The sequence below is a fragment of the Sander lucioperca genome, chromosome 4 (assembly GCF_008315115.2).
Source record: "Sander lucioperca isolate FBNREF2018 chromosome 4, SLUC_FBN_1.2, whole genome shotgun sequence".
NCBI classification, from domain to species: domain Eukaryota; kingdom Metazoa; phylum Chordata; class Actinopteri; order Perciformes; family Percidae; genus Sander; species Sander lucioperca.
In genome coordinates this window covers 6,741,258-6,765,614 of record NC_050176.1, presented here as the reverse complement: position 1 = coordinate 6,765,614, position 24,357 = coordinate 6,741,258, and the positions used below count along the sequence as shown (strand labels likewise).

Below are 24,357 nucleotides of genomic sequence, written 5' to 3'. Positions count from 1 at the left end.
CGATTATTTTATTTTAGTTAGTTTTGCAAACAGACATTACAGTTTTAGTTTAGTTATCGTTTTTTTTTGCAATGCCTCGTTTTTATTTTTATTTCAGTTAACGACAATGTTTTTTCCCCACCTAGTTTTTGTTATTTCGTTCGTTTTCGTTAACGATTATAACCTTGGTGGAAGTGTGTGTCTGTGAAGAGCATCAGTATAAGAAAGAAAAAAACAATGTTTTGTCTTCAAATACTTTACTACATATGTAGTTCTCTCCATGTAAAGGTGTTGTATTTTGGATAGGTCTGTGTCACTGCCAATTCAAGTTTTCTTAATATTACTGCTGTTTGTGTGTTTCCGCAGGTAGGCGGCCATCTGGATTAGTGTTGTGCTCACTGAGAGGGCCTCTGTTTTTAGCTTTTAGACAAGCTCTTGGCAGGCACAGTAAATACCTCTGCGCTCTGAATTTACTTTAACCTTCGATGTGGCAGCTTTGGCCTGTGTGTGCGTGTCACTTTGTGGTTATTTCCCAGCACTGCAGTACAGGACTGCTGTAGGAATAGTTCTTACACTGGACAGTAAATGAGTGAAGCTTTATTTATGCCATCAGTTTATCACTATTTCATGGTTTAAAAAAATCCCCTTCCCTCCACACATGCTCACACAACCTGTGTCTTTTTCGTCTCTCCCTTGAGTGAAGGCAGTCTAAGCTGTTGTGTAGAACAGCCATATCTATCTAGGGACTATACAAAACAACATAATCAACTCTAATCATCATGCATTTACCCATGGACCAAGGAACTGTAATTCACAGAAGCTCTTAGGTCACTAGCATTTAGAAGCCATAATGAAAGCAGCTGTTTCTGTGTGGAATGGAATGCTCAGGTAGAGTAGTGCATACAGCAACAGACTCATACCAACATCGTCTTTGATTTTCTCAGTAGGAATTATTCAGTGTTTAGGTCAGACAGTACATTTTTCTCAGTCTTGCAGCAGCCCGGAGAGAGAAGTTTAGCCAAGCCAATCTCTTTGGTTGCTTGCTGTCCAGGGCCTGCTAATAATAACACCTTTCAGGCTAACGCTCAATTAGATGGCTGGCTAGTCACTGCAACCACAGGGAAAGGGTTAGGCTGAGGCCAGTCCAGCAGGGAAAGGTGTGCATGTGGAAGAGAAGAGAGTCTAATGAAGAGGAAAGGAGTTGTTTCGATGTGTTTGTGTGTGTCTGTGTTCAGTCAGCAGAAAAAATATGACCTTTTCATAGAGCGCGTCTGGGCAAGTAACATATGTTCGACAAAAGGCTGCATGAGGCAGTTAATTTAAAGGGACAGTGCACACCAGTAGGGCTGCAACTAACAATTATTTTCATAGTCGATTAATCTGTCGATTATTTTCTCGATTAATCGATTAGTTGTTTGATCTATAAAAATGTCAAAACATGGTGAAAAATGTGGATCATTGTTTCCCAAAGCCTAAGAGGACGTCCTCAAATGTCTTGTTTTGTCCAAACCTCAAAGATATTCAGTTTACTGTCACAAAGGAGAGAAGAAACTATAAGATATTCACATTTAACAAGCTGGAATCAGAGAAATCTTATTTTTTTTAATAAAAAAATGACTCAGTTTAATAGTTGACAACTAATCGATTCATCGATTCATCGTTGCACCTCTACGCAACAGCATACAGTGCAGACCAACAGATTAAATTACTAACACCTGCTGAGTACTATACATAAAATACAACACACAAAATTCAATTTCCAGAGACTTTCAACACGTGTTGAAAGAAAAACATGTCTGCAGCACATTCTTTGAAGATCTTCCCCATAAATAGGACCGTTCATCTAGAGCTGCAAAGATTAATTGATCAATCGCCAACTATTTTGATAGTCAGTTTGAGTAATTTTTTGCATTAAAAGTTAAGTAAAAATTCTCTGATTCCAGCTTCTTGGGTGTGAATATTTTCTAGTTTCACTCCTCTCTCTTCACTCCTACTGTCCTATGACAGTAAACTGAATATTTTTGAGTTGTGGACAAAACAAGACATTTTACACAGACATTTTATAGACCAAACAACTAATCAAATGATTGAATACATAATCAACAGATTAATCGACAATGAAAATAATCGTTAGTTGCAGCCCTAGTTTCATCACGTACTGCTAGAATATAACTTGATAAGATGGCTATTTTTTGTGCTATCACCACATGTGCAGGTCATATAGTAAAATTGAAAAAAACAAAAACAATTTGGGTTACCAAGGAATTGATTAAACTGGACTAACATATAAGAAAAACCTCGCTGTTCAGAGACAACTGCAGGATGTACTTCCAAAAATTTCAGCTGCTATTTATTCGTTACCGTGTGTCAAATGTCGGCACTACCCAGTCATATATAATTTCTTATATAAACGACTAATAGTGGGTTAACCCAGACATTAATACCTTACTACCTGCATGTGTGTGTGTGTGTGTGTGTGTGTGTGTGTGTGTGTGTGTGTGTGTGTGTGTGTGTGTGTGTGTGTGCGTGTGCGTGTGTGTGTGCGTGCGTACGTGCGTATGTGTGCCTGTGTATTGTATCCATCCAGTGCCAGAGCCTGCTCCCACTAAGCCCAGTCCCGGCCCACCCCACCACCTCCACCCCGCCAGCCCTACGCTGCCCCTCTTCTCCTCCTCTTCTTCTTCTGGCAATGGCAAACGCGCCTCCTCCAGTAGCCAACTCCCGACTCAGACTCCCCCTCAGCCGCAGTGCCAGTTGTCCTCTGCCAGTGCTCGTTACCCGCCCAGAGAGGTGCCCCCGCGCTTCCGCCAGCAGGAGCACAAGCAGCTACTGAAGAGAGGCCAGCCACTGCCTGCAGGAGCCCTCAGCTCTCTCACCCTCTCCTGTTCCTCTTCTTCCTCCTCCTCTTCGCCTTCATCTTATTCTACTTCTTCTACGATTACCAGCAGCACATCCCCGAACTCTACCACGTCCACTGCGAGCAAACACCACCCAGGTTTGTGTCAATACAGTAAAAATTGCCCTGGAATAGATTCTTGATTTTATTTTTTCATTTTAACGCTATCGTGATGGCTGTGTGCAAATTGTCTCACCTTATAAACTTCATTTAGTCTATCGTTTTCATTTTTGTGCATGTCAGCTGTATTTTGGCTATATAACATGTTGGGAAATTTTAGACATTTATATATAGAAATTATAACAGAATATTTTTTTTAGGACCCTACATTAAGCTTCATTTCAGAGTTTGTATTTAGTTTATTTGGCACAGATACAGTGGTATGCAATGCAGCTTTGACAGATTTACTGCACTATATGGATAATAAATAATGGTGATTATAATTTTAGTTGTAGTAGTTGTAACGGCACACTTTCGCTTCCTGTCAGTGTATAATAATGACGAGATACAGCTCCTAAATAATGTGGGTTGGCTGACCAATTTAAAGCCAAATTTATATTTAAGACTCAAGTCTCAGCTGTTTTCAATTGGCTGCTCCCCCCACTTTTCCATTTTTCCTTTCTTTTGGCCTTCTGAAATGATTCTGATAGCTTTATGCTTGTTTCTATTAGTGTGCAAGTCTGGATCCACGTGCTTATAACACTGGCAATAATAATGGCAAATGTTTTTCAAAGCCTTGGAAAATTTTGTTTAGATGTTTTAGTTTAAGTCAGAAGAACATGGTTTTGTTGTTGAAGCCTCTGCATGCTCTTTTGCTCGACTCACAGGAACGAACACACACACACACACACACACTCACTCTCAGTCCTCTGTAGCCAGCGGTAATCTTTTAATGAACTCACCGGTGGCCCCTAAGATCACTAATACTGAACCTGCCTTTAGCTGCTCATTGTGCAGCAGCTTGTGTGTATTTCTATGCAAGTAACGTGTTGATAATGGATGACCATGATTTATTTATGTCATTACTCCAGTTTTTTCCTCAGTTTATGGATATTACTGCATTTCTTTTCGCACGCACACTCTAGAATTTTAGATTTTTATCATTATTTTTGCTTTTTTTTGTGTGCATTCGTCTGAAGGGATTTTTGTAAAGAAATCACAACCATCTGCTTAATAGTGTACACAGACACAAAATGCAGCTCACATCCTCTAACACAAAACACTAACTTTGAAGACATAGATGCAAGGATATCTCTTTAGCCCACCACGCAATGTTTTCATGTTCAGGTTAGCAGACGCTCACATGAGTATCTGCTCGCATCTTGGTTGTGTTTCTCTTCTCAGATTCTTTTTTTTCTCTTTCTTTTCATCAATGCTCCTTTGCCGCTGTGTTCTGCTTTCCATTACTGACTCAACATTTGCTGGGACAACACCAGACACTCAGTAAACATATCTGCAGCAGCTGTGGTGCAAGGCTTGTTAGTCAGCAAACTACAGCCCTCTGTAGCACAGAGGCAACTGGTCCGTCTATGTTCTGTCTAGTCGCGGTTGTTCTTATACTTGGGCCTTTGCTACCAATCACAGCATCAAACAAACGCTTAGTCTGTGTAGCCTGTGAGTGGATGCCTTTTTTTTTTTTTTTTTTTTTACAAGTTGTCGTATTTACTAGTCCATTTAATGAAAAGTGTTGTAAATCAGTCTGTTTTTCTTTCAGCATTTCACAAACAATTAAACATTAAATAATTGAGACTAGGGCTGCATGATATTTTGTTTCATCGTCTACATCGCAGTGTGCATAAATGCGATAGTAGCAGCGCAGGACGTGCAATGTTAATGCTACAACTTTTTTGCTGCTTGATATAGAAAAGTAAACTCTTACCGTTCTCCTTTTACATGATTGTTACCGGCCGACCCTTCTCCTTTAAGACAGGTAGCCATGTGGGCAATGTGTTTTTGTGACGTAACGTTAGTCCAACGGTGGGGTTTGTTATGGGAAGTGAGGCTCTCCCGTGTGTAGAAAAGTACCGTAAGCGGCAGCTGCCGCGGACACAGTGATGCACATGCTTTTCTATGGGTAGTGAACCTACAGTAGTCAGTGTTCTATGTTCGCCGCAAAGACGAAATAAATCACCTGATTAATGCAACATTATCACAACATCTCCCGGCCATTTTTCACCGCAGAGTTGCCAGAAAGCTACTACCAGCCAGGCTAAAGCTGATATAGTTGGCCTAAATGAACAAGGGGTCTGTCCCAACTAACGTTACGGTTCACACCCGCGAAGCTGGAAACGTAACACTAATCTACAACAGAAGTCTACACTGATTTAAGTGTTCTTGGATACACAGTTTGTTGCTAGTGCGTGACATGCAGGCTCTCAATCAATTTATCAAACAAACGAAGCAGGCCTCGCTAGTCGACTACAACCTGAAATTTAGAGGAAGCAACATGCATGCATTATCAATATAATTGACTTTAGCCTGGATTGTTAGTTTATATGAATACAATGGTGTCATGTCAGTCAACCAGTGTATTTAACTACCTAATGTCTGGGTTTAGCTGTTTATTGCAGGGTTTCCTTTGCTGTGGGCCAGGATCTAAATTTGGCTGCAGGCTTAACTCACTCAAGAGAAGCAATACCTCTAAGCTTTTAGATTTAAAAGAATATATTTATCTTTTTTGCTTCAGACAAGTCACGCTCCCTAGGTTTGTGTAGTAACCTATAATATCCTAAATATTGTCCTTATCCACTGGTTGTTGTCCTGTTTGGCCTTTACTTCGCCCCGGTTTTCCCAGGGGCCTCCCAGTACAACGCAGCCTGTGGCGTAGTAGCCATTGGCTGGATTTTCACCCCCTTCCCCTCTGGTTCTTGTCCTGAGGGCTTCCACTTCACATTCTGTTCTTTCCTGTCTGCTCAGCAAATAGCCTCAAGCTAGTGGCCCTGCTATTGCAAAGATTCAAGCATACATCATTGTGAGTGGACATTGTAGTTAAACTTATTACCCTGCACTTGAAATTTTAAGCCCAAACCTCTTTATTTGCATAAATCATCACTGCTTTTGTAGTAGAAGACCTTGAGAATTAACTTAAAATCCCTGCCTGCAAGTACAGATACATTTTTAATATTATACGTAAGCATGGAATGAATTCAGTTTTGAGGACGTGTTTCTGACCTCTCTGGTGAGGTTACTGTGGCCCAAATGCATGTGATGATGTACACATTTTTTCACTTGTGCACATGTAAACACAAACACGTGCATAGATGTAGTGGCTGTGCAGCAATAAGAACACACTAGTCTGACCTAGTTGTGTCCTGTCAGATCAGGTCTGCCTTGCAGGCCAGCTGGCTCAGAGTTTAAAGGAGACACACACACACACACACACACACACACACACACACACACACACACACACACACACACACACACGCATGTTAGTTTGTGAGCCAGCCGCACTGCAGTATTATTGGGTAGATATCCTAAGGTGGTTAAATGTGGTTAAAACATTTCTTTTGACCCATTTTTGGGTTATTTTCTTCACATTTGGTTCAGAGAAATCAAACTGATTTAATTTAGAAGCCATATTAAATTTAAGTGTGCGTGACTAATAACATTCCAGCCATAGACATAAAACAATAGATGCGTCATGTGTAATGGGATAACCGTCTTACCTAATTGCTTGACCCAAAGGACCAAAGAGACCAGTGAGGCAAACTTCAAAAGGTTCAATGAACTACAAAACCTTACCATTAGCTACCAACGACCAGCTGAGTTGTACAGTAAGTCAAAGTTATTGCTGATTGCTAGCTCGCAACAGCATTGATCTGTTAGCTAAACAGATCATTTGTGACCAGCAAACATTGTTTTGTTAGCTATGCTAACTTAGCACAAATGTAACATTTAGTAATATTAACGTTATGTTATTTTCCTTAAAATGTAAATGCTAAGCAGCTGATTCCATGCTAATGAAATGGAAACATACAACCTGTTACCGACAGGGAGAAGTGCTGGTCTTCCTTCCTAAATCCCATTTCACAATATTTCAAGACAAATCCAGCAAGCCCACTATGTTACAATCTACAAAAGGAGGAACGCCCAGGCAACACAACAGTAACATTAACCACACACTATCCACTAGGGGCTATCCACACACACTGCAACATCCACAAATTCTGAAAGGCAATCCCATCCAAATTCAAGGGCATTGACACCACTCCCAAGTGACCTCCGCTCTCTGAACCCCATTTAATTGTCCCAAACACCAGACAGAAACCCCCTGTCCCTTCTCCCTCCCTCGAAACACCCACCATCCCCATCTCTCCAGCTGACTGGGGACCATTAAGTAGTCTGGAGTAGCCAGCAGCCGTCCAGACAGGCTCCCCAGTAGCAGGTGCTGGAGTGGGGGTCTCAGACTGTGGGAACTGCAGCCCAACAGCTGTTTGCTGGTCACCCAGACAGAGCATGTAGCCGGAAGGCACTCTGCTGGGTGCTTTTAAAACACTTGGCCCTGTCATTTGGGCCCTTTTGATTCACAGGTAAAGCAGTTGGGTTTTTGAGCTTATCTTATTTAAGTTAAATGCTTAGTGTGAAGGTGGAACAGAAAGAAAAATAAATTGATGGGCTGAGTAAGGCATAAACTATAATGGTGTATGGGGTTGTGTTTTTTTCATCGCTTAACAATTTCTTGAAGGTGCAATATGTAATACTGACAGCTAGTGTTTAAAATAGTTTACTGCAGTACAAATTCAAAATACTGGAGAAAGTTGTCTCCCCCTCCCCAGACTCAAAGTTCACGGAGGTTGCCAGGCTGAGACTGCAGCATTCACAACAATGTTGCTAGACGCTTGTCTCACATAGTCAGACATTACTTCACAGCACAGCGGAGTAGCTAACGTTAGAAGCTGGCTATATTGACATAAAAGCCTGTGCTGGCGTGCTGGGTTTACGTTTTTACAGGTATGTCTGGCAACCCGGCCTGGCTGTCAAACTGGGCAGTTGATAACAATAACAGGCCAAAACACAGACATTCCATCACGGAACGAAAAAATTTCAAGGAGAAAATACTAGCATTAGCATTGTTGTCAGAAAAGATAGTATTTCAACTTAGCATATTTCCTTAATATCTGATGACGCATTGTGGTCATTTTTGTATTTATAACAGTAAAGATATTACATATTGGACCTTTAATTTTAAAACATTTCACAAAACAGTTCTTCAAGTACCTTCTCGTGGAAATGCAGGTCTGCTTCTTCAAACATGGTACCATTAAGATGTAAAAGTATCTACAACTTAGATTATGTTTTAAAATCATAATCACAAGACTACTTGGCCCTAATGAAGTCGGGGAGGTATAGATTGCCCCATGTGCTCAGGCTGTGACACACATATGCACACACAAGTGAGAGAACCCCCTAGTGGCTTCATTAATCCAGGCTATGTGAGGGAAACCAGAGAAGTCACCATGGTCTCGCTCTCCTATTTTTTCTCTTCTCTCAGCAGAGGTAAACAGACATGAATAATGAGCTTTTTAAACCCTCATGTGACCATTCCCTCAGTCTTTCTTCTTCACCCTGCTTTCCGGAAAAACAAGTACATAACGTTGTACCGTACCGTTGATCCGAGTGGGCGTGAAGCACCCCTCAAAGAGAGATAGAAGGGGTCTATTTGGGTGCAAAAGACTACTAAACCTGTCCTGGTTCTGGTGTTATGTCACCCCACGGTTTGCTCTGAGAAAACCATGCGTAGTCTTCAGCTCACAGTCAAACTAAGGAGTCCATTTATTTCCACACCATCTCTCTTAGTCTCTTCTCTCTTACCATCTCCCTTGTTTTCCCTTGCCACTGCAAATGCCAACCCCTCCCCCCAGACGTTCCTCCATCTCTCCCTACCATTCTCTCTCTTTCTGTCACCCTGCCTTTCATTTTATTCAAAGTGGAGGGGAGGCACTTAATTCTTGGCTATCTGCCCATTTTTATGATGGCAGCTAGTCTCATCATAAGCTCATCTCTTGCTTATTTCTGCTTATGTTGTTGCTGTTGTTTAATGCACACAAGCTCTGCTGGTGTGCACATCATTAGGGATTTGTTGTTATTATTTAGCTGTAGTCCAGGTTATAGGTTCCTCTAAAGAGAACAAGCCTGTATCTGCACGCATGGACTTGCACATTGACAAAAAAGCAGCCTTGGTCCCTGTTGGAAGCATCTTAGGGTCCCTTAGTTTCTATTTTTGAACCTTTTTCATTCACAAAGTGTAATAAGAGACTGCCCTCCTGAAACCAGAATGAAAGCATCACCGCATTACTGACACATGATTGCAAATGGTGGATGGAAATAATTGTCCCCTTTTCTTTGTTTTTCATGCTAAGCTTGCTTTTGTCTCTTCTCTGCCAAATCACTGCTTTGCCAAGAATCAGCAAGACCTTTCTATTGGAGTGTCTGGGGAGGGAGTTAAAGTGGAACAATCGGGGCATGTTGAGGTGAAAGGAAAAAGAGGCTGTTTTGCATTAGTCCACACATGTACATATCTACAGAAGTAGACACAATAGCATTTGCACCCTTTCAGTATAATGCAATCCAAATACAATAGTCCCGCAATAAATACTCCTTTTGTAGAGCTTATAATGTTCCATTTTGTTACCCACATTTGCTATTTGCTTTGCACACTCAGTAACTGCACATTCTATTGGTCCAAGATGTAGCAGCAGTGATTTGGTTGTGTGAGGATTTTGTGTTTGACTGGGTAGCTTGCCGCAGACATACTAAGAGGATGTCTACTGTTTCCCCTCCTTGCATTGATCTGTGTAAGCACTCTGAGAGTGCTCACCTCTCCTCAGGTATTTTTCCACTCTCGCTCTCTCTCTGACTGACCCCTTTTTTTCCACAAAGGCAATGCACACTCCTGTTTTTTCCTTTTTTGTTTTTAGGTTTTTTTTTTAAGAATTTGGTTTGTTTACACTATCTGTGCAGGAGTGATTTAAAAAAGACTGCTTTCCAGGCTTTGATGAACTTATCATGTAACCTATATTTTTACACTCTTTGGGAAACAGAATGGGTGACAAAGAGAGAGAGAGAGAGACCAGGTGGGTGAGGGGTCAACTGAAAAGAAATTCCTCGATGCTGCAGCCTCTGCACTTCTTTGCTATGTTTCAGGTCTGATAAAATGGTGCTTGTCTTCTCTTTCAAAGCTAGCATTGACAGAGCTAGGACAAAACAGAAAGGGAGTAACATTAGTAGCTTTTAATGGTGCTGTCATATTTCTTAGCATTTAGAAAACAAAACGCCTACAAGCAACAGAGTTTGCAGTGGTAACTGAAAAGACCAGCTGTTTGGGTTTTTTAATTTTTTAATTTCTTTACAAATTGACTATGTGGCAAGCTGTAATGAGCCATATCAATAGATCTGAAATAGTGCCAAACCAGCCTTTTTTTAAACAGAGCTACTCTACACGCAAAATTGCTGTGGAACTCAAACATCAAAAACACCTACATTTAGATGCATGTAAAATGCTTTTGTAACTAAGATAACTGTAGATATAATTAAAGGTGCTGTAGGTAGGATCAACAACTTCTCAGTCCCTCCCCCCTTTCTGCTAAAGCCCAAAACGGTCTCCTAAGGCCCTCCCCCCACAAGGGAGAATGAATGCGTGTGCATGAGCAGTGATTGACACGCAGTTAGACACCCCTGAACAGGGAGCTGTGGATTTTTGCAAATTGCACTAGAGGCTGTAGATGGTGCCAGAGGAGCCGGATTGTTTTTTTAATTTACCTGCTTCATGTAGTTATACTCGAACATAGGGTCAGTTTCAGCAAATATGACAGAAAGTTAGTTTTATAAGTCTTACCTACTGCACCTTTAACGTATCTCATCCTTCAATATGTCTAGTATATCTGACACATGGATATATTGGTGTTAAATTCCAAGTCCCTTGAATATCTTCCAAAATGATTCCTTAATGCTATATTAGCTTGCTGTCTTTTGGGCACCTGGCACACTGTCCACTTTTTAGGAATGAAAGTTTGGTTGGACAGGTATGTGTGCAGGCATTAGTTTTACCTTGGATATTTGTCATGCAAACCGAAATTAGTCCAGGCGATGAAACCAACTTATTGTCAAATGGCAAAGAAAACTCAAGTCCTATTAAAGGCTTTCCAATTGAAGGCTCACATCTGGCTTGTTTTATAATTTGAGCAACTTCTTACTTTACTCCAAAACAATTGGCACTGTCACAGCAGTTGTGAGGGATTACATTTGCTGTGATGTTTCAGTAGTTTGTGTTCTGCTGATTTCATAGTTATTGCAGACTTTCGTGTGTGTGTGTGTGCGCCATCAGTCTGACGACCCTGTGCGATAAAGCTGCCTGGGGAGTGGAGATAAGTGTGTTGAGGCGAGAATTGCATTCACAGCCATTCTGTGGCATGTTGCGCAGCATCTTAAAGCCACATATCTGCCAGCGTTTGTGTTTCCACACACCTTAAACAAATGGACTTTTCTCTCATCTGACTGAATTGTTTTGACCACTGGGTCTTTATCTCATGATGGATAACTTATAGCTATTATGGAAATCACTGCAACAATCTGATGGAAACTAATGGCAGAGTAATGGAAGGTAAAACAGCTTAATTACCAAACAAGGCAAATATTTTACAGACACAGTCTGGGTCTTATAATTAAAGGTTAGTGAGCCACGCTTACTGCAGCTGCTCAAGAGGGTAGCCAGAAATGTATTATTGTCTAGTAGGCTTCTAATACTTGTTGAACAGAACTGCTTATGTTGCATATGGTTTGGCATCACACTTTGTTTATGTTTATAAGGAATATTATGTTTGCATAAGAATACATAGTATTTACATGCAGTAATATATCTGGTCTTTTACCCCTGAAAAGTCCAGTTGCTATATGTTGGAAAACACAAACGCAGATAAATATCTAGCTTGTACACGATTTGGCTGTTTCATAATACACATGAATTTTCCTTTCTCCTCCAAGAGTTACTGGATGAATTTCTCATTATTATTGGTTGGCCCGTGTGCTGGTGATATTCCCCTTGGTTTTAAGCTTATTGCATGAGGCTGGCCTAGTGGTTAGGATGTTTGCATGCTGGATCAATAGCCTGCCTGCTCTCATCCACTAGCATTAATAAGATCATTGATTAGCTGCCTCCCATTGATTGATTACCCCTTTACAGCATCGAATCAGTCTATTATTAATTCCCCCTCTGATGGGATGCTTTTCTGCCTAATGAAATTTCTTGTGTGCGATACCATGTTGGTTAGAGAATCGTTGGAAATGCTCTTTTGGTGGTGTGGTACTTAATTTGTAAATCATGCTTAAAACCTGTAAGTAGTAGGACAAGATTTACATGCCGTCCTCAGTTCCCAGATTGTGATAACAAAATTGATGTACACGCATACCTTTTCAGTACTATGGATATACAGGTAGTGAGAAGCCAACAGAGACACACACACATATTCACACAAGCTTGGAGGAAGTGTTTGTGGTTTCTTAGTGTAGTGCAGTTGGAGGAGGAGTAGGCCCGGTGGAGTGTAGGGAGTGATGGATGAAAAGCTGTCCTGGTTTCATTCCAATAAATGAGCGGCGTTCCACTTGGGCTTCCCTTCACAGCCCCAGCCAGTGAAGCCACGATGGAGACGGATGGGCCTCTCACTGCTGGGTTTAGAGGAGAGCAGAGGGGAGAGAGGGAGAAATTAAAGGGTGAGGAAAGAGATGGGGGCAGAAAATGAGAGAGGAGACATGGACAGAGAGAGAAAAGGGGGGAGGAGGAGGAGGGGTAATAGATAAAGGCAGCTAGATAGTAAGAAGGAAGAAATGTAAGGGGCAAAACAAGATAGCTAGGGGGGAGGAAACGGGTCGGAAAGGGAAGTGGAAAAGAAAGTTAAGTGAAAAGTGAGGAGAGAGAGAAGGAAATAAAGATGGATAAAGGCAAGAAAGTGAAGGTTCTATGTCCCTGTGTCTGTTTGGCCAACTGCACCAGGATATATGGATATGCCATAGTTGATATGTAGCATGCTTGGCTGTGCATTCTAAATACTGTATGTGTTAGATTGTGGAACGCGCAAGTGTGACCACCATCTCCTGCCAAGGAGTCTGATAGCTAGCAATAACCAGCCAGTCAGATACAATTGGTCCAGGGGACTTAGGGGGCTGTATTGCATGATGTTCCTTAGTCTAACCTGATGTATTTTTCTTCTTTCCCCACACCATCCCCCCTTTTTCCTCCTCCTTTTGTTTTGTCTTTTTTACTCTTTGTCTCTATTCCTGTTGCTTCATCTCTTCTTTATTTCTTGCATTTCTGTATCTTCTGTCACTCAAATATTCCTTTGTTTTTCTCTCTGGCTGACTCATCATCTTCACCTACTTCCTGTGTTCTGTTCGACTTTGTCTCAACCTCTCTTTTCTCTCTCCCTCTTTTCTCTTTAGACATATCCCTTCAGAGTGGCTCAGTTCCCCAGTATGAGACCTCTCATTGGGGAGCCTCTTTGCCAGTTGACAGCTCCTCCAGTGCCAATAGCTGGGACAAAGTGATTATTGACGAAAGTGACACAGAAGCTTGGCCCTCCATCAGCCACAGTAGTGACCCCAGCCACCCCGCAGCACCAGAATGCCCCTTGGGCTCAGCTAGCTCTAACGCAGACACCAGTGCTGTCACTACCACTACCAGTAGTAGTTTTCTGAGTATGGCCACAGGTGCCGCAGGCCAGCAGGCCCACTACCCTTCTCTTAAAGCTAACAATAACATGATGACGGGACCAGGATCAGCCAACACATGTGGTAATAGAGGCTGGGGCTCAGATGGGAAACAAGATGGTATGAATGGTGGCAGAGTAGGAGCGCCCAATAACTGGGGCTCTCCCAATTTTAACTTGAACCTCAATCCCAATGCCAACCCATCAGCCTGGCCTGTTCTGGGACATGAGGGTGGTGGGGGTTGTGGTATTGGCCCCAACGCTGTGTCAAACTCCCAATCCCTCCCACCAGGTATTAATGGCAATGGAAACATGGGAAATGGAAGCCTGGGAGGTGCAGATAATGGCGGGGGAGGTTGGATTGGCATAAGTGCTAACGAAAATGATCAACAGCACCCTTCAGCCAACACAAGCTTGTCCTTCAAAATGGAACCTTCTAACCTTAACACTGACAGACCAAACCACACTAAGCAGCAGCAAGATCATGAGCCTATGAGCCCTATCCATGGGTTAACTGGCTGGGGAGGCCAGTCACCCACTGAATCATCCCAGCTCAATGGGGACACAACAGGCAGCTCTGTATGGGGTAGTGTAGAAACCAAGGCAGCTGACTCTCCCAAGGACTCAGGCTGGGACTCAACTCCCTCTTCAGGTCTTTCTGCCTGGGGCCGCCAAGGCAGTGGTGGTGGGAGTAGTGGAAGTGGTGGCTGGGGTGACTGGGGGAAATCCCCTGGTGGCGGAGATGCATCTAAAGGCTGGGACTCAGTAGACGCTGGTAGTTCTGGTTCAGGCCAAGAGCAGCAACTTAGCTCATGGGGCCAGCAGCCCAGAACAGCCCCAGCAAGCGACGGTAGTGGGGACAGCAGCGAAAGTAAATCTGGCGACAGAGACAGGTCCTCCAGCACGGATTGTACCCCTCTGTTCCCCCGGCAGGACCTGGACCCTAGGGTGCTGAGTAACACAGGTTGGGGACAGACCCCCATCCGGCAGCACACTGTATGGGAGATGGAAGAAGCCAATTCTGATGATGGGAAGCGCAAAAGCAGCTCAGACACCATCGGAGGCTCCAGCTCTAATGGTGGACCCTCATCCGTCAATGGAGGTATCATCAACCCGAAAATTTGCCCCAGTCAGAGGCCTGGGTCTGGAGAAAAAATTGACAGTGAAGGATCATCATCATCCTCAGGCTGGAGAGCCCCTCCACCTCAGCCTATCCAGACTGGATCAGGATGGGGGGACCCCCCACAGTCACTCAGCAAAGCACCAAATGGCACTACCAGTGGCTGGGGTGACCCTTTGCCTTCCAGTGGTCCTAGAAATGGAGGCACACCATCCTGGGGTTCTGAGGACAAGTCACCCAGTTGGGATGATGGCCAGAAGAAAAGTCAGCCTACTAGCTGGGGAGATGGCCCCAAAAGCTCCCATGGATGGGGCAACAGTAATGGGGGCTCCAATGGCTCCAGCACAGGGGAGTGGGGAGAGGCAGAAGTCAAGAAGAACGGATCCTCCAGCAGCATGTGGGAAGGAGAAGGAGGAAATGGAGGAAGTGGTGGATGGAAGGAAAGCCCCAGGGGAGGAAATAGAGGAGGAGGCTGGGATAAGCCTGCTCCTACTGTGAGTAATACCAGCTGGGGGGAGACCCCACGTGCCAATGGCCCAATACAAGGATCATGGGGCTCTTCCAAGCCCCAGGAAAGCAGCAGCAGCAGCACTGGTAGCGGAGGAGGTGGAAGCATGGGTTCATGGGGTGGTCCTGGTACTGTGAAGCAGAACACATCAAGCTGGGGCAATGGCAGCAAACAGGACCAGGGCATGGATCCCACCGGCTGGGAAGAGCCCTCCCCTCCCTCCATCCGCAGGAAGATGGAGATTGACGATGGAACGTCCACCTGGGGCGATCCCGGCACCTACAACAAGACTGTCAATATGTGGGATCGCAAAAATCCCAATAATAACACAGGCAACAGCGGCCCACCTCCCAGTAAGAATGGTGGAGGGATTATCCCCAACAATAACAACAATCACTCTGTCGGCCCTGGCAACAACAATCACCATCACACTCACCACATGCACCACCATCCCCATCATGGCCAGCCCCCAACTCACCTGCAACACCATGGAAACAACAATGGGTCATCCAATAATGGCCCCCCACATCCAAGTGTGGGGACCCAGTGTAGACCTCCCCTCGCCAACCCAGGTAACACCGTATGGCTGTGCTGTTTTGTTACAAATTTCAAATTTGTTCATAGAATTAAAAGCTTGTATTGTCATTGTATTAAATACAACAAAATTAGGAGCAATGATCAGTGCAATTTAAGATACAGAAGGAACAAAAAGGCAAAAACAACTTTATACTTTATATAACCTAATTGGATATTACTTGAAAACAATGCAAAATACAAAAATGTTTAAAAATGCAATATTTACGTATTAGGCAGATTTTCTTTAAAAAAAATGCTAAGTATGTTTTCCTGAATGGTATTAGGCTTTAGAGTCGGTCTTGATAATCAGCTCAATTAAGTATGGGAAGTGACAAAGCTTAAGTTAGTTTAGTTTTTGCTCATAAACTCACAAGCTCACAAAATTACTAAAAAAGGCATTGTTGGCAACAATGGTTATTCCATTTAAAGATTTTCTTGTAAGACTTATATCACAGTGATTATTAAGCAGATAGCCTCAGAGGTATGGAGGGCATCTTAATGGTCATGCATACATAATCAACAGCTGTACAGCAAGTTTAAGTTACCTCTGCAGCCAGTTAAATTAAGTCTTTGTAAAGACAAAGGCTATGCATATACTGTAGACATGGTGCCCCTTAATGCCCAACAGTCTCATCTCCTTTTGATTGTGAATGAGACCATTGCCCCCTGCTGTTTACCAATTACACTGCAGCTACCAAAAAGCATCGTGACCACATTTTTTTCATTTATCAGTTCACCTCTTTCTTCCAGGTTGGGGAGAGCTTCCGAGTGTTCAACCCAAGTCAGAGCCTGCTTGGGGAGAGCCAGCAGCTCCAATATCAAGTGTGGACAATGGCACCTCTGCCTGGGGCAAGCCCTCAGGGGGAGTAGGAGGATGGGGAGATAGTGGCCATGAGCCCTCTGGACCCTATGGCAGGGCCAACGGACCCACCGGTTCTGCACCCTGCAAGCCAGGTAACACCCACAGATGAATTATATTTACAGTGATGCATTATGTCAAACATGGGAAATCAACATGTACCAAGATGCAGGACTATGGTACCACCTGTTATTGATTGAACTCGCACACCATTTCTGCACGGGTTTGCCCTGGGCAAATAAACTCTGTGTTCGGGCAAGTGGAATGCAGCATCCCCAGAAGACCTCAAACTGTCCCACCCACATCCTAGCCAGCCGTGGTAGATGAGCTGCGGCAATATTCAAATCTTTGTTTCAAATTTGCATTGTTGCCGGTATAAATAGTTTTGATTCGTGACGTTTATATGTCACGCCCCCAGTGTGTAAAGGCCTTTAGTTTGCCGAAAGAGAAAACTTGAATTCAAAAGATGTACAGTTGTATTTTTCTTTAAAGGAACATGCCGACTTATTGGGACTTTAGCTTATTCACCGTATCCCCCAGAGTTAGATAAGTCCATACATACCCTTCTCATCTCCGTGCGTGTCATAACTCTGTCTGACGCACCCACCGCTAGCCTCGCTTAGCACAGATCCTGGAGGTAACCGGCTCCATCTAGCCTACTGCTCCCAATAAGTGACAAAATAACGCCAACATTTTCCTATTTACATGTTGTGATTTGTATAGTCACAGCGTGTACAAATAACAAGGTCACATGAGACACAGCTATCTTCTAACTGTATACATACTGGGAACTATATTCTCAGAAGGCAAAGCCCTGCTACTTCTGCTACGATTTGCTCGCAGCAGCTGAGCGAACTCCATGCGAACTCTCTGCTCCTCACCACGGAGCTTCTCAGGTGCTGCGAGCAAATCACTCCGCCCAAGTAGTAGACAGACAGAGTTACGACACACACGGAGATGAGAAGGGTATGTATGGACTTATCTAACTCTGGGGGATACGGTGAATAAGCTTAAGTCCCAATAAGTCGGCGTGTTCCTTTGATAAGGACAATTGGTGTAAGAATTTCCTTTCTTGATATTTTGTGAGTTTATATCAGCAATCAGTGGTTGTTAAGGGTGGCTGGTTGGAAAATGTACTAGGTACAGCAACCTCAGAAGTTGATACTCATTTAATTTTATTAGTCATGAAAGGGTTTTTAAAAAAAAGACAGTCCCTCATTTGCCACATAATATTAGTGCATGCATAGAATTGTAATTTCTTGTGTCCTTCTATCATTCACACCCATGTTGATGATCTTATTTCAGCACATCCTCCTTGTAGGCTACATTAACGACGTCGTTCAGCTACAACATTCTACAGGCTCATGATAACAGCAAAAGGCATCACTGCACAATAGCTGAAAAGCCAAAGGCAGCTGGAGGAATTGAGGAAGCCCCTGTTCCTCCAATAATTGAAGAAATAAGTTAGAATTGTTCCAGCTATTTAATTGTTACCTGTTAATTGTATGTTTTGTCCGTTAATAAATTATTATAATTATATATCTAAATCCCTGTTAATTTTATTTATTTTCTAATAGGCCTTTACATTTTACATTTCGGACAAGTAAGTTTAGTTATCGGGCAAGTAAAACATGTCTGTCTTGTGGCTGCTATATTACCATAGCAAACTGACAAAGAACAGATTATATATATTACATAGTTTCAGGTGTGCTGGTGTACAAAACAAGTCCACACAATCTAGATAATGCCACACATTGCCACCTTGACAGTTATGGCATTTGAGATTTGGGTTGTGTGCAGCAATGCCACACCTTTTTGTAAAAGACTGATTGATGGTATCGCCCAGAATGTGTGCACTACCACACTTCAGTTAAGTGAACAAAAACAGGAAATTTCTTCAGACCTGTATCATTTGTGCCAAATGAAGGTTTTTGTTGGTGCTACTGGAGTTTTGCTGTGATAAAGCAATTCCATGTCTCAGTAGATCTTGGTTATTTGTGGTGTTGGTTTGAAATGTTTGAAATGGTAGAGGGAGGTGTAGGGTAAAAATGCAGCATGTCAAATGGCAACAGTGGCACCAAGTGGTCAGGTTAAAAATGACCTGCTCTCATCCTCTGAAATGGCTTGTATATTCTCAATGTGCATGTAAGATGTGTCACAAATACTAAAACTAATAACTGTTGTTATTATGTTATTTTATCGCCTTCTCAGGCCCCAAACCTATGCAAGATGGCTGGGGAAATGGAGGAGAGGAGATGGGCATGTCTACCGGCCAATGGGACACTGAGGATGGGGACATGTGGAACAGCCCCACCTCCCAGGAGAGCAGCTCTTCTTGCAACTCCTGGGGCAATGGACCCAAGAAGGGCCCGAGCAAGGTCAGAGAACACACTAAGTCACTAAGTCGTCATAAGTACACTGGCAGATGTTAAAGCTGCAGTAGGTAGTTTATTTTTGTTGCATTTGGCAAAAGAAAATCATAATAAAATAATCATAATAAAAATCACAGGTCATTTCAGAGAGAGAGAGAGCGTTCCTATTGGCTGCTCTGAAAATGCAGATGTGCATGCACATCCCTTTTGGTGAAAGTTCTGTTTATCGTAGCTAAAGGCTCAGTGCTGCAGCTTATTCAAGGCTAAACTATTAGATAAGAGACTTTATTGTCATCCATCTATATAAACTACAAAGAGGAATGAAACTGTAAACATGTATTCCAGTTTATTGTCCAGGGAGCAGACATTTGCTGTAAAAACAGTCAGGAGAGCCTAGCCTAGCATGGTAAACGCCAGCTCGTTTGTGGTGTTCATGTTTCCTGTCACACAGCCTCCGTGTCTCCTCGTTCAGATGGCAGACAAAAAAGACACACCAGAGGAAACGCAAACGCAGCAGTCGATCCGGTACTTTAGCCTTCTGCTCACCCTAGCTCACTGCTGCGGCTAATTCAAGTTCATGTTTATGTAGCTAAGACCTTGAATCACAGTATGCCATCTCAAAGGGACAAAGAAAATGGATGGATGAAGTGAATGGTTAGTACCCGTAATTGTTACTGTATGAAGCTGCCGCATGCCCCTGCTCGCCTGATGGGAGGGGCTGGACGGGGGGGGTAGAGCTGCAGGAGGAGGTCTCACTCTACTTCAAATTGTAGTGTTTTTAAAAATAGTGCTGCCTCCCGCAGCTTTAATGGTGGGAATTATTGTCATTTAAATGATAATTCAATATTTTTATACTTTGCTTGTGTGTTGTCAGGGGAAGATGGGCAAGCCAGATGATGCTTGGATCATTAACCGTCTGATCAAACAGCTCACTGACATGGGCTTTCCGGTAAGTTCTCACACTGACACACAGCACTGACACTCTTTCTTTTAGGCAGATCTTTATGTCAAGATTTTACCCAACTAGGCCAAAAATGTGCCACCTTTTAACGTTCTTAATTAAATACAGGATCCTCTGCTGTACAGTGTAGAAGCACATGAGGGCAGACAATCAATTAAGGGGGGAAATAAACCCTCCATTGATAAATACAGCCATGCAGCCTAAACTTGTGTTAACAAAACTTTTTTCTCCAACTTAACCATGGTCAGTGACAGGCTTATGTTATCCATGTGTTACAGAGAGACCCTGCTGAGGAGGCTTTGAAGAGCAACAACATGAACCTTGACCAGGCCATGAGTAGGTTTACAACATGTCCTTGTGTGTGTATTGCAAATGCTAATATGCGATTTTCTCAATGCCTCAAAACAAATACGCAACTGACCTACTAGCGGAAAAACATTTGCCTCATTTCCACTTCAATTTAATAGGGAGTAATACCAAGCCACACTTTTCTGTGTTAGTGTAGTATTTAATCTCAGTGAATGTTGGATTTGGCTTACTAATACTAACAAAAAGTATAGTTTATTTCCTTGTCTAGACTTGTAATGTAATAAATCTACCTCCCTCCCCTTCTTCCCCACCCCTCCCAGGCGCTCTGTTGGAGAAGAAGACGGACCTGGACAAGCGGGGCATGGGCATGTCTGATTACAGCAATGGCATGAACAAGCCCATGGTGTGTCGGCCCTCTGCACTCTCCAAAGACCCCTCTGAACGCACCTCCTTTCTTGATAAGGTCAGACATTAAGCAACTGACCAGTCATCAGGCTTTTACCAAATCTATGTTGGAAATGAGTGTAGTAAAGAAAAAAAACATTGATAGTTTGCTTTTACTTGGACTTTGATCTGTACTTAGTTTTTGCAATTTTTTACCTTTTGGGGCATTTGCCTTTTTTATTTTTTACATTGTAACTGTTTTGACTTGATACATAGGTTAAAGGGTCATCATGACATTCATTATCTGATCATTCTTATTGTCAGTACAAATCTTCACTCATTCATTCATGTTTGTAATGATTAATGCTTTTTTTTCTTATCTGTTTATCCCCGGTCAACCATTTATTTTGCTCTGGTACAGGATGGTGTTCTGTCAGATGATGCCCCCCCATCACCGTTTCTGCCTTCCCCCAACCTGAAGCTCCCCCTGGCCAACAGTAGCCTTTCTGGGCAGGGTCTGGGACAGGGCAACCCGGGGCTGGCCATGCAAAACTTGAACAACAGACAGGTAACGCATTGAGCACGCGCAGTTATACCAAGCACTGTAGCAGAACTGAAGTGAAATTGATCGCATATAGGCTCAAATTGCTCCGATTTGCACCAGCAACATTGATACAATTAAAGACAAAAAATGTAAGCATTTCAGGACTTAATGCATTTGCAGCTGCTTTATTAACAAGATAAAGATAATTGAAATTGACTTGACTAACACCAGAATATGCTGACAGATTGTGCTAGCAAACGTTATTCAGTGCAAAACATTTTGATACAGTTAGAAGGTAAAGGCCAGTAACAGGCTGTGTTTATCACACTGCAAATACATTAACCATCATTTTAAGATTTAAGTGTATATGATGCAGTAATGGCAACAACTGGTACATTTAATTTGTTTTACACACCCCTCTCTACCCACATGCTCTCCCAAATCTCCACTTTCTATTGCTCACTTATGCATGTATGACCTTGCCTGAAGTACCCATTGACATCAGATAGTTACGCTCTATCAGATATCACCCCTAGAGGCAGTCATGGCCCAGAAAAAACTACAGTATGTCCTTGAAGCCAAAACAAAGGCACTGTAGCTGGACTTTTTTTGCAATGAATCGAAAGACCTCGCTCACAGTATGGAATCGGAAATGTGGATGAAACTGACTTTTAACAGGATAATTGATCTGTGCAATTTGGTAAATGGCAAAATAGATAAAATAACAACTAGCTGCTCTGGAGCGGTCGAGAATACACACATTTCTTCCCAGTTCAGTGGCTCTTCAGTTAAGAAACAGCTTCATTCATTTGACTAAACATAGAGGTTTCACCTTTATGACTCCTGCTTATAGATACCCAGTGGAATGTTTGGCAGTAGTGGAGCAGCACAAACCCGGGCCATGCAGCAGCAGCCTCCTCAGCCACCAGTGCCACCTCTCAGCTCCTCCCAGCCTAGTCTACGTGCTCAAGTGCCTCAGTTTCTTTCCCCTCAGGTAGATACACACACATACACACACACATATTTCATGTGTAACAAGGAGCTATATTGGTTCATAACACACAAGAACAAGTAAAAGTTGGCTGGCAGATTGTACTGGTTGTCCCATAACCAGGGAACAGGATTTGACGTATGCACTCTCTGACTGATATGTTTGACAAGAAGCCAAAACTGGTAGTATAATTTCTGCCTATCAAAATTCAAAATTTTAGAAGTAAATCAGCAGAAATATATTGTGAAGACATCACAATGTATTTTCTGGGGACCATACTATGCCTGTTATAGCCAATTGGCCAATTTGCCAATTGGCAAAACCAGACCCTCTCTCCTCTCTTTTCCTCCTTACATGCATGTGGTAGTGGCTAGTTGTACCAGCCAGAAGCTGCTTTTGTACAGTTGTTGTGATTTGCAGTGACTAACTTGTCATCTCTCCTTTATGCCCCCCCCCCCCCCCCCGCCTCCTCCCCAGGTCCAAGCACAGCTCTTGCAGTTTGCAGCAAAAAATATTGGTCTGAACCCTGCACTTTTAACCTCACCAATAAACCCTCAACAAATGACCCTCTTGTACCAACTTCAGCAACTGCAAATGGTGAGTCAGAGTCCGTCTTTCCATCTGTATTAGCAGTATATCGTGTATTTAGAGGTTTGAAGCAGATAATGTGTGTTGTGGACTTTAATCTAAATGGAAAGGAGATGAAAAGTAAAGCTAAAATGAGTTAAAATAAAGAAAGATTCATCAGATGGAAACAGTTGACCCTTCTCTCCTACTCTGTTGTATTTTTCCCTTCATTATTGTATATTTTAATCATTGTATTGTACTTTTTGTTCCCTTTATTCAGGCATACCAGCGTTTACAAATCCAGCAGCAGATGATGCAGGCGCAACGCAATGTTTCCGGCCCCATTAGACAGCAAGAGCAGCAAGTGAGTCAACAAATGCATCATTAAACCAACAAAAAGTATGATCATAAACGTAATTCGTTTTGTGTGTGTGACTCCCCACTTGACGCTGAGACAACTTCACTTTTTCTCAGACAATATTTTGATTCTCACATGATGCAAAGGAACAAGCATCATGAATTGTTAAAACTGCAGTTGCTCAAACTTGAAGATATCAGCATGGTATGGGAACAGGTTACCTCTCGTTGGACATGAGCTAACCACTCTTCTGCTTTTGTGAAAAGGAGAAATAGTTTGTTCTCCTTTTTTAATATTTTGGTTCTTTTGTTAGACAGATATCAGCGGCCCGCTGCAAGTTAGGGGATGCTTTTCTGAAAAATTTTCTGTTTTTCCCCCCATTTATTTTCACTTTCCATACCATCTTTCATTTTATCCATAACCTTTTAATCCTCTCATTTTCTCATTCTTTACCTTCTAACCTCCACTGTTTCCTCCTCCCTCTTTCTAACTCTATCTTGTCCTTATTTTTCCATCCATCTTACTTTTACAGCCCTATACTTTTATTAATCTTCTTGTTTTCCTCCCCCACCATTGCCCAAATTGCTTTTTATGATGCATTGTTTTGACACTGCATCTCTTCTCTCCCAGGTTGCACGTACAATCACCAACATGCAGCAGCAGATCCAGCAGCACCAGCGTCAGCTGTACCAAGCGCTGCTGATGAAACAGCAGCAACTTCCCTCCCATTCCTCTTCCTCCTCCGCTGGTCTGCATCCCTCCGGTGGCCCCGCTGGAGTCCATGGTTCCGGAAAATCAAACCTGGACCCCTACACAGGCCCACACCAGGCTCCGGGCCTAGCCGACACACTGCACACCAAAGAGCCGCCGTCTTCGTCCAACGCCTACAGCACCTACCCTCTCTGTGAGTCTGGGGTTGGGACAACACAAAGTTGAAAAAAGTCACTTTTGCTTAAACAATTTGAATCTGACTAAATGTAGCTTGCTTGTTGACAGTAGATACCATAAGGTGTGGCCACCCACAATTCATTCAATGGAAACACAACTAAACTAAAATCACAATCAGTCCATAGCCATTCTTCTTTGAGAAATACATGCAGATTCACATTTAGGGTCTTCCACCTTGACATTGGAAAACATATTAATACCTACATCGTCATGCAATTAAAATGTGGACTTTTCCTATTTTGGTTTGAGCGGTTTTAATAGATTTTTAAATAAAAATCTTCCACC

General features: G+C 42.8%; 1 protein-coding gene across 4 annotated transcripts in view; it reads left to right on the top strand.

Annotated features, from left to right (window-relative positions):
• The window catches only part of LOC116042560 (trinucleotide repeat-containing gene 6C protein-like), a 53,783-nt gene that overhangs the window by 20,676 nt on the left and 8,750 nt on the right, over positions 1–24,357 (top strand). For 2 of the 4 annotated variants that reach the window (XM_031288779.2, XM_031288780.2), the window contains exons 4-15: positions 2,567–2,974; positions 13,310–15,775; positions 16,530–16,733; positions 18,850–19,016; positions 19,885–19,959; positions 20,250–20,307; positions 20,601–20,743; positions 21,086–21,232; positions 22,062–22,202; positions 22,677–22,796; positions 23,047–23,130; positions 23,755–24,028. In XM_031288779.2, the coding sequence (XP_031144639.1) occupies positions 2,567–2,974; positions 13,310–15,775; positions 16,530–16,733; positions 18,850–19,016; positions 19,885–19,959; positions 20,250–20,307; positions 20,601–20,743; positions 21,086–21,232; positions 22,062–22,202; positions 22,677–22,796; positions 23,047–23,130; positions 23,755–24,028 (4,287 nt within the window). Of the gene's footprint in view, positions 1–2,566; positions 2,975–4,326; positions 4,354–13,309; positions 15,776–16,529; positions 16,734–18,849; positions 19,017–19,884; positions 19,960–20,249; positions 20,308–20,600; positions 20,744–21,085; positions 21,233–22,061; positions 22,203–22,676; positions 22,797–23,046; positions 23,131–23,754; positions 24,029–24,357 lie in introns of those variants that run through there. The other 2 variants (XM_036000344.1, XM_031288781.2) reach the window with 2 other exon arrangements.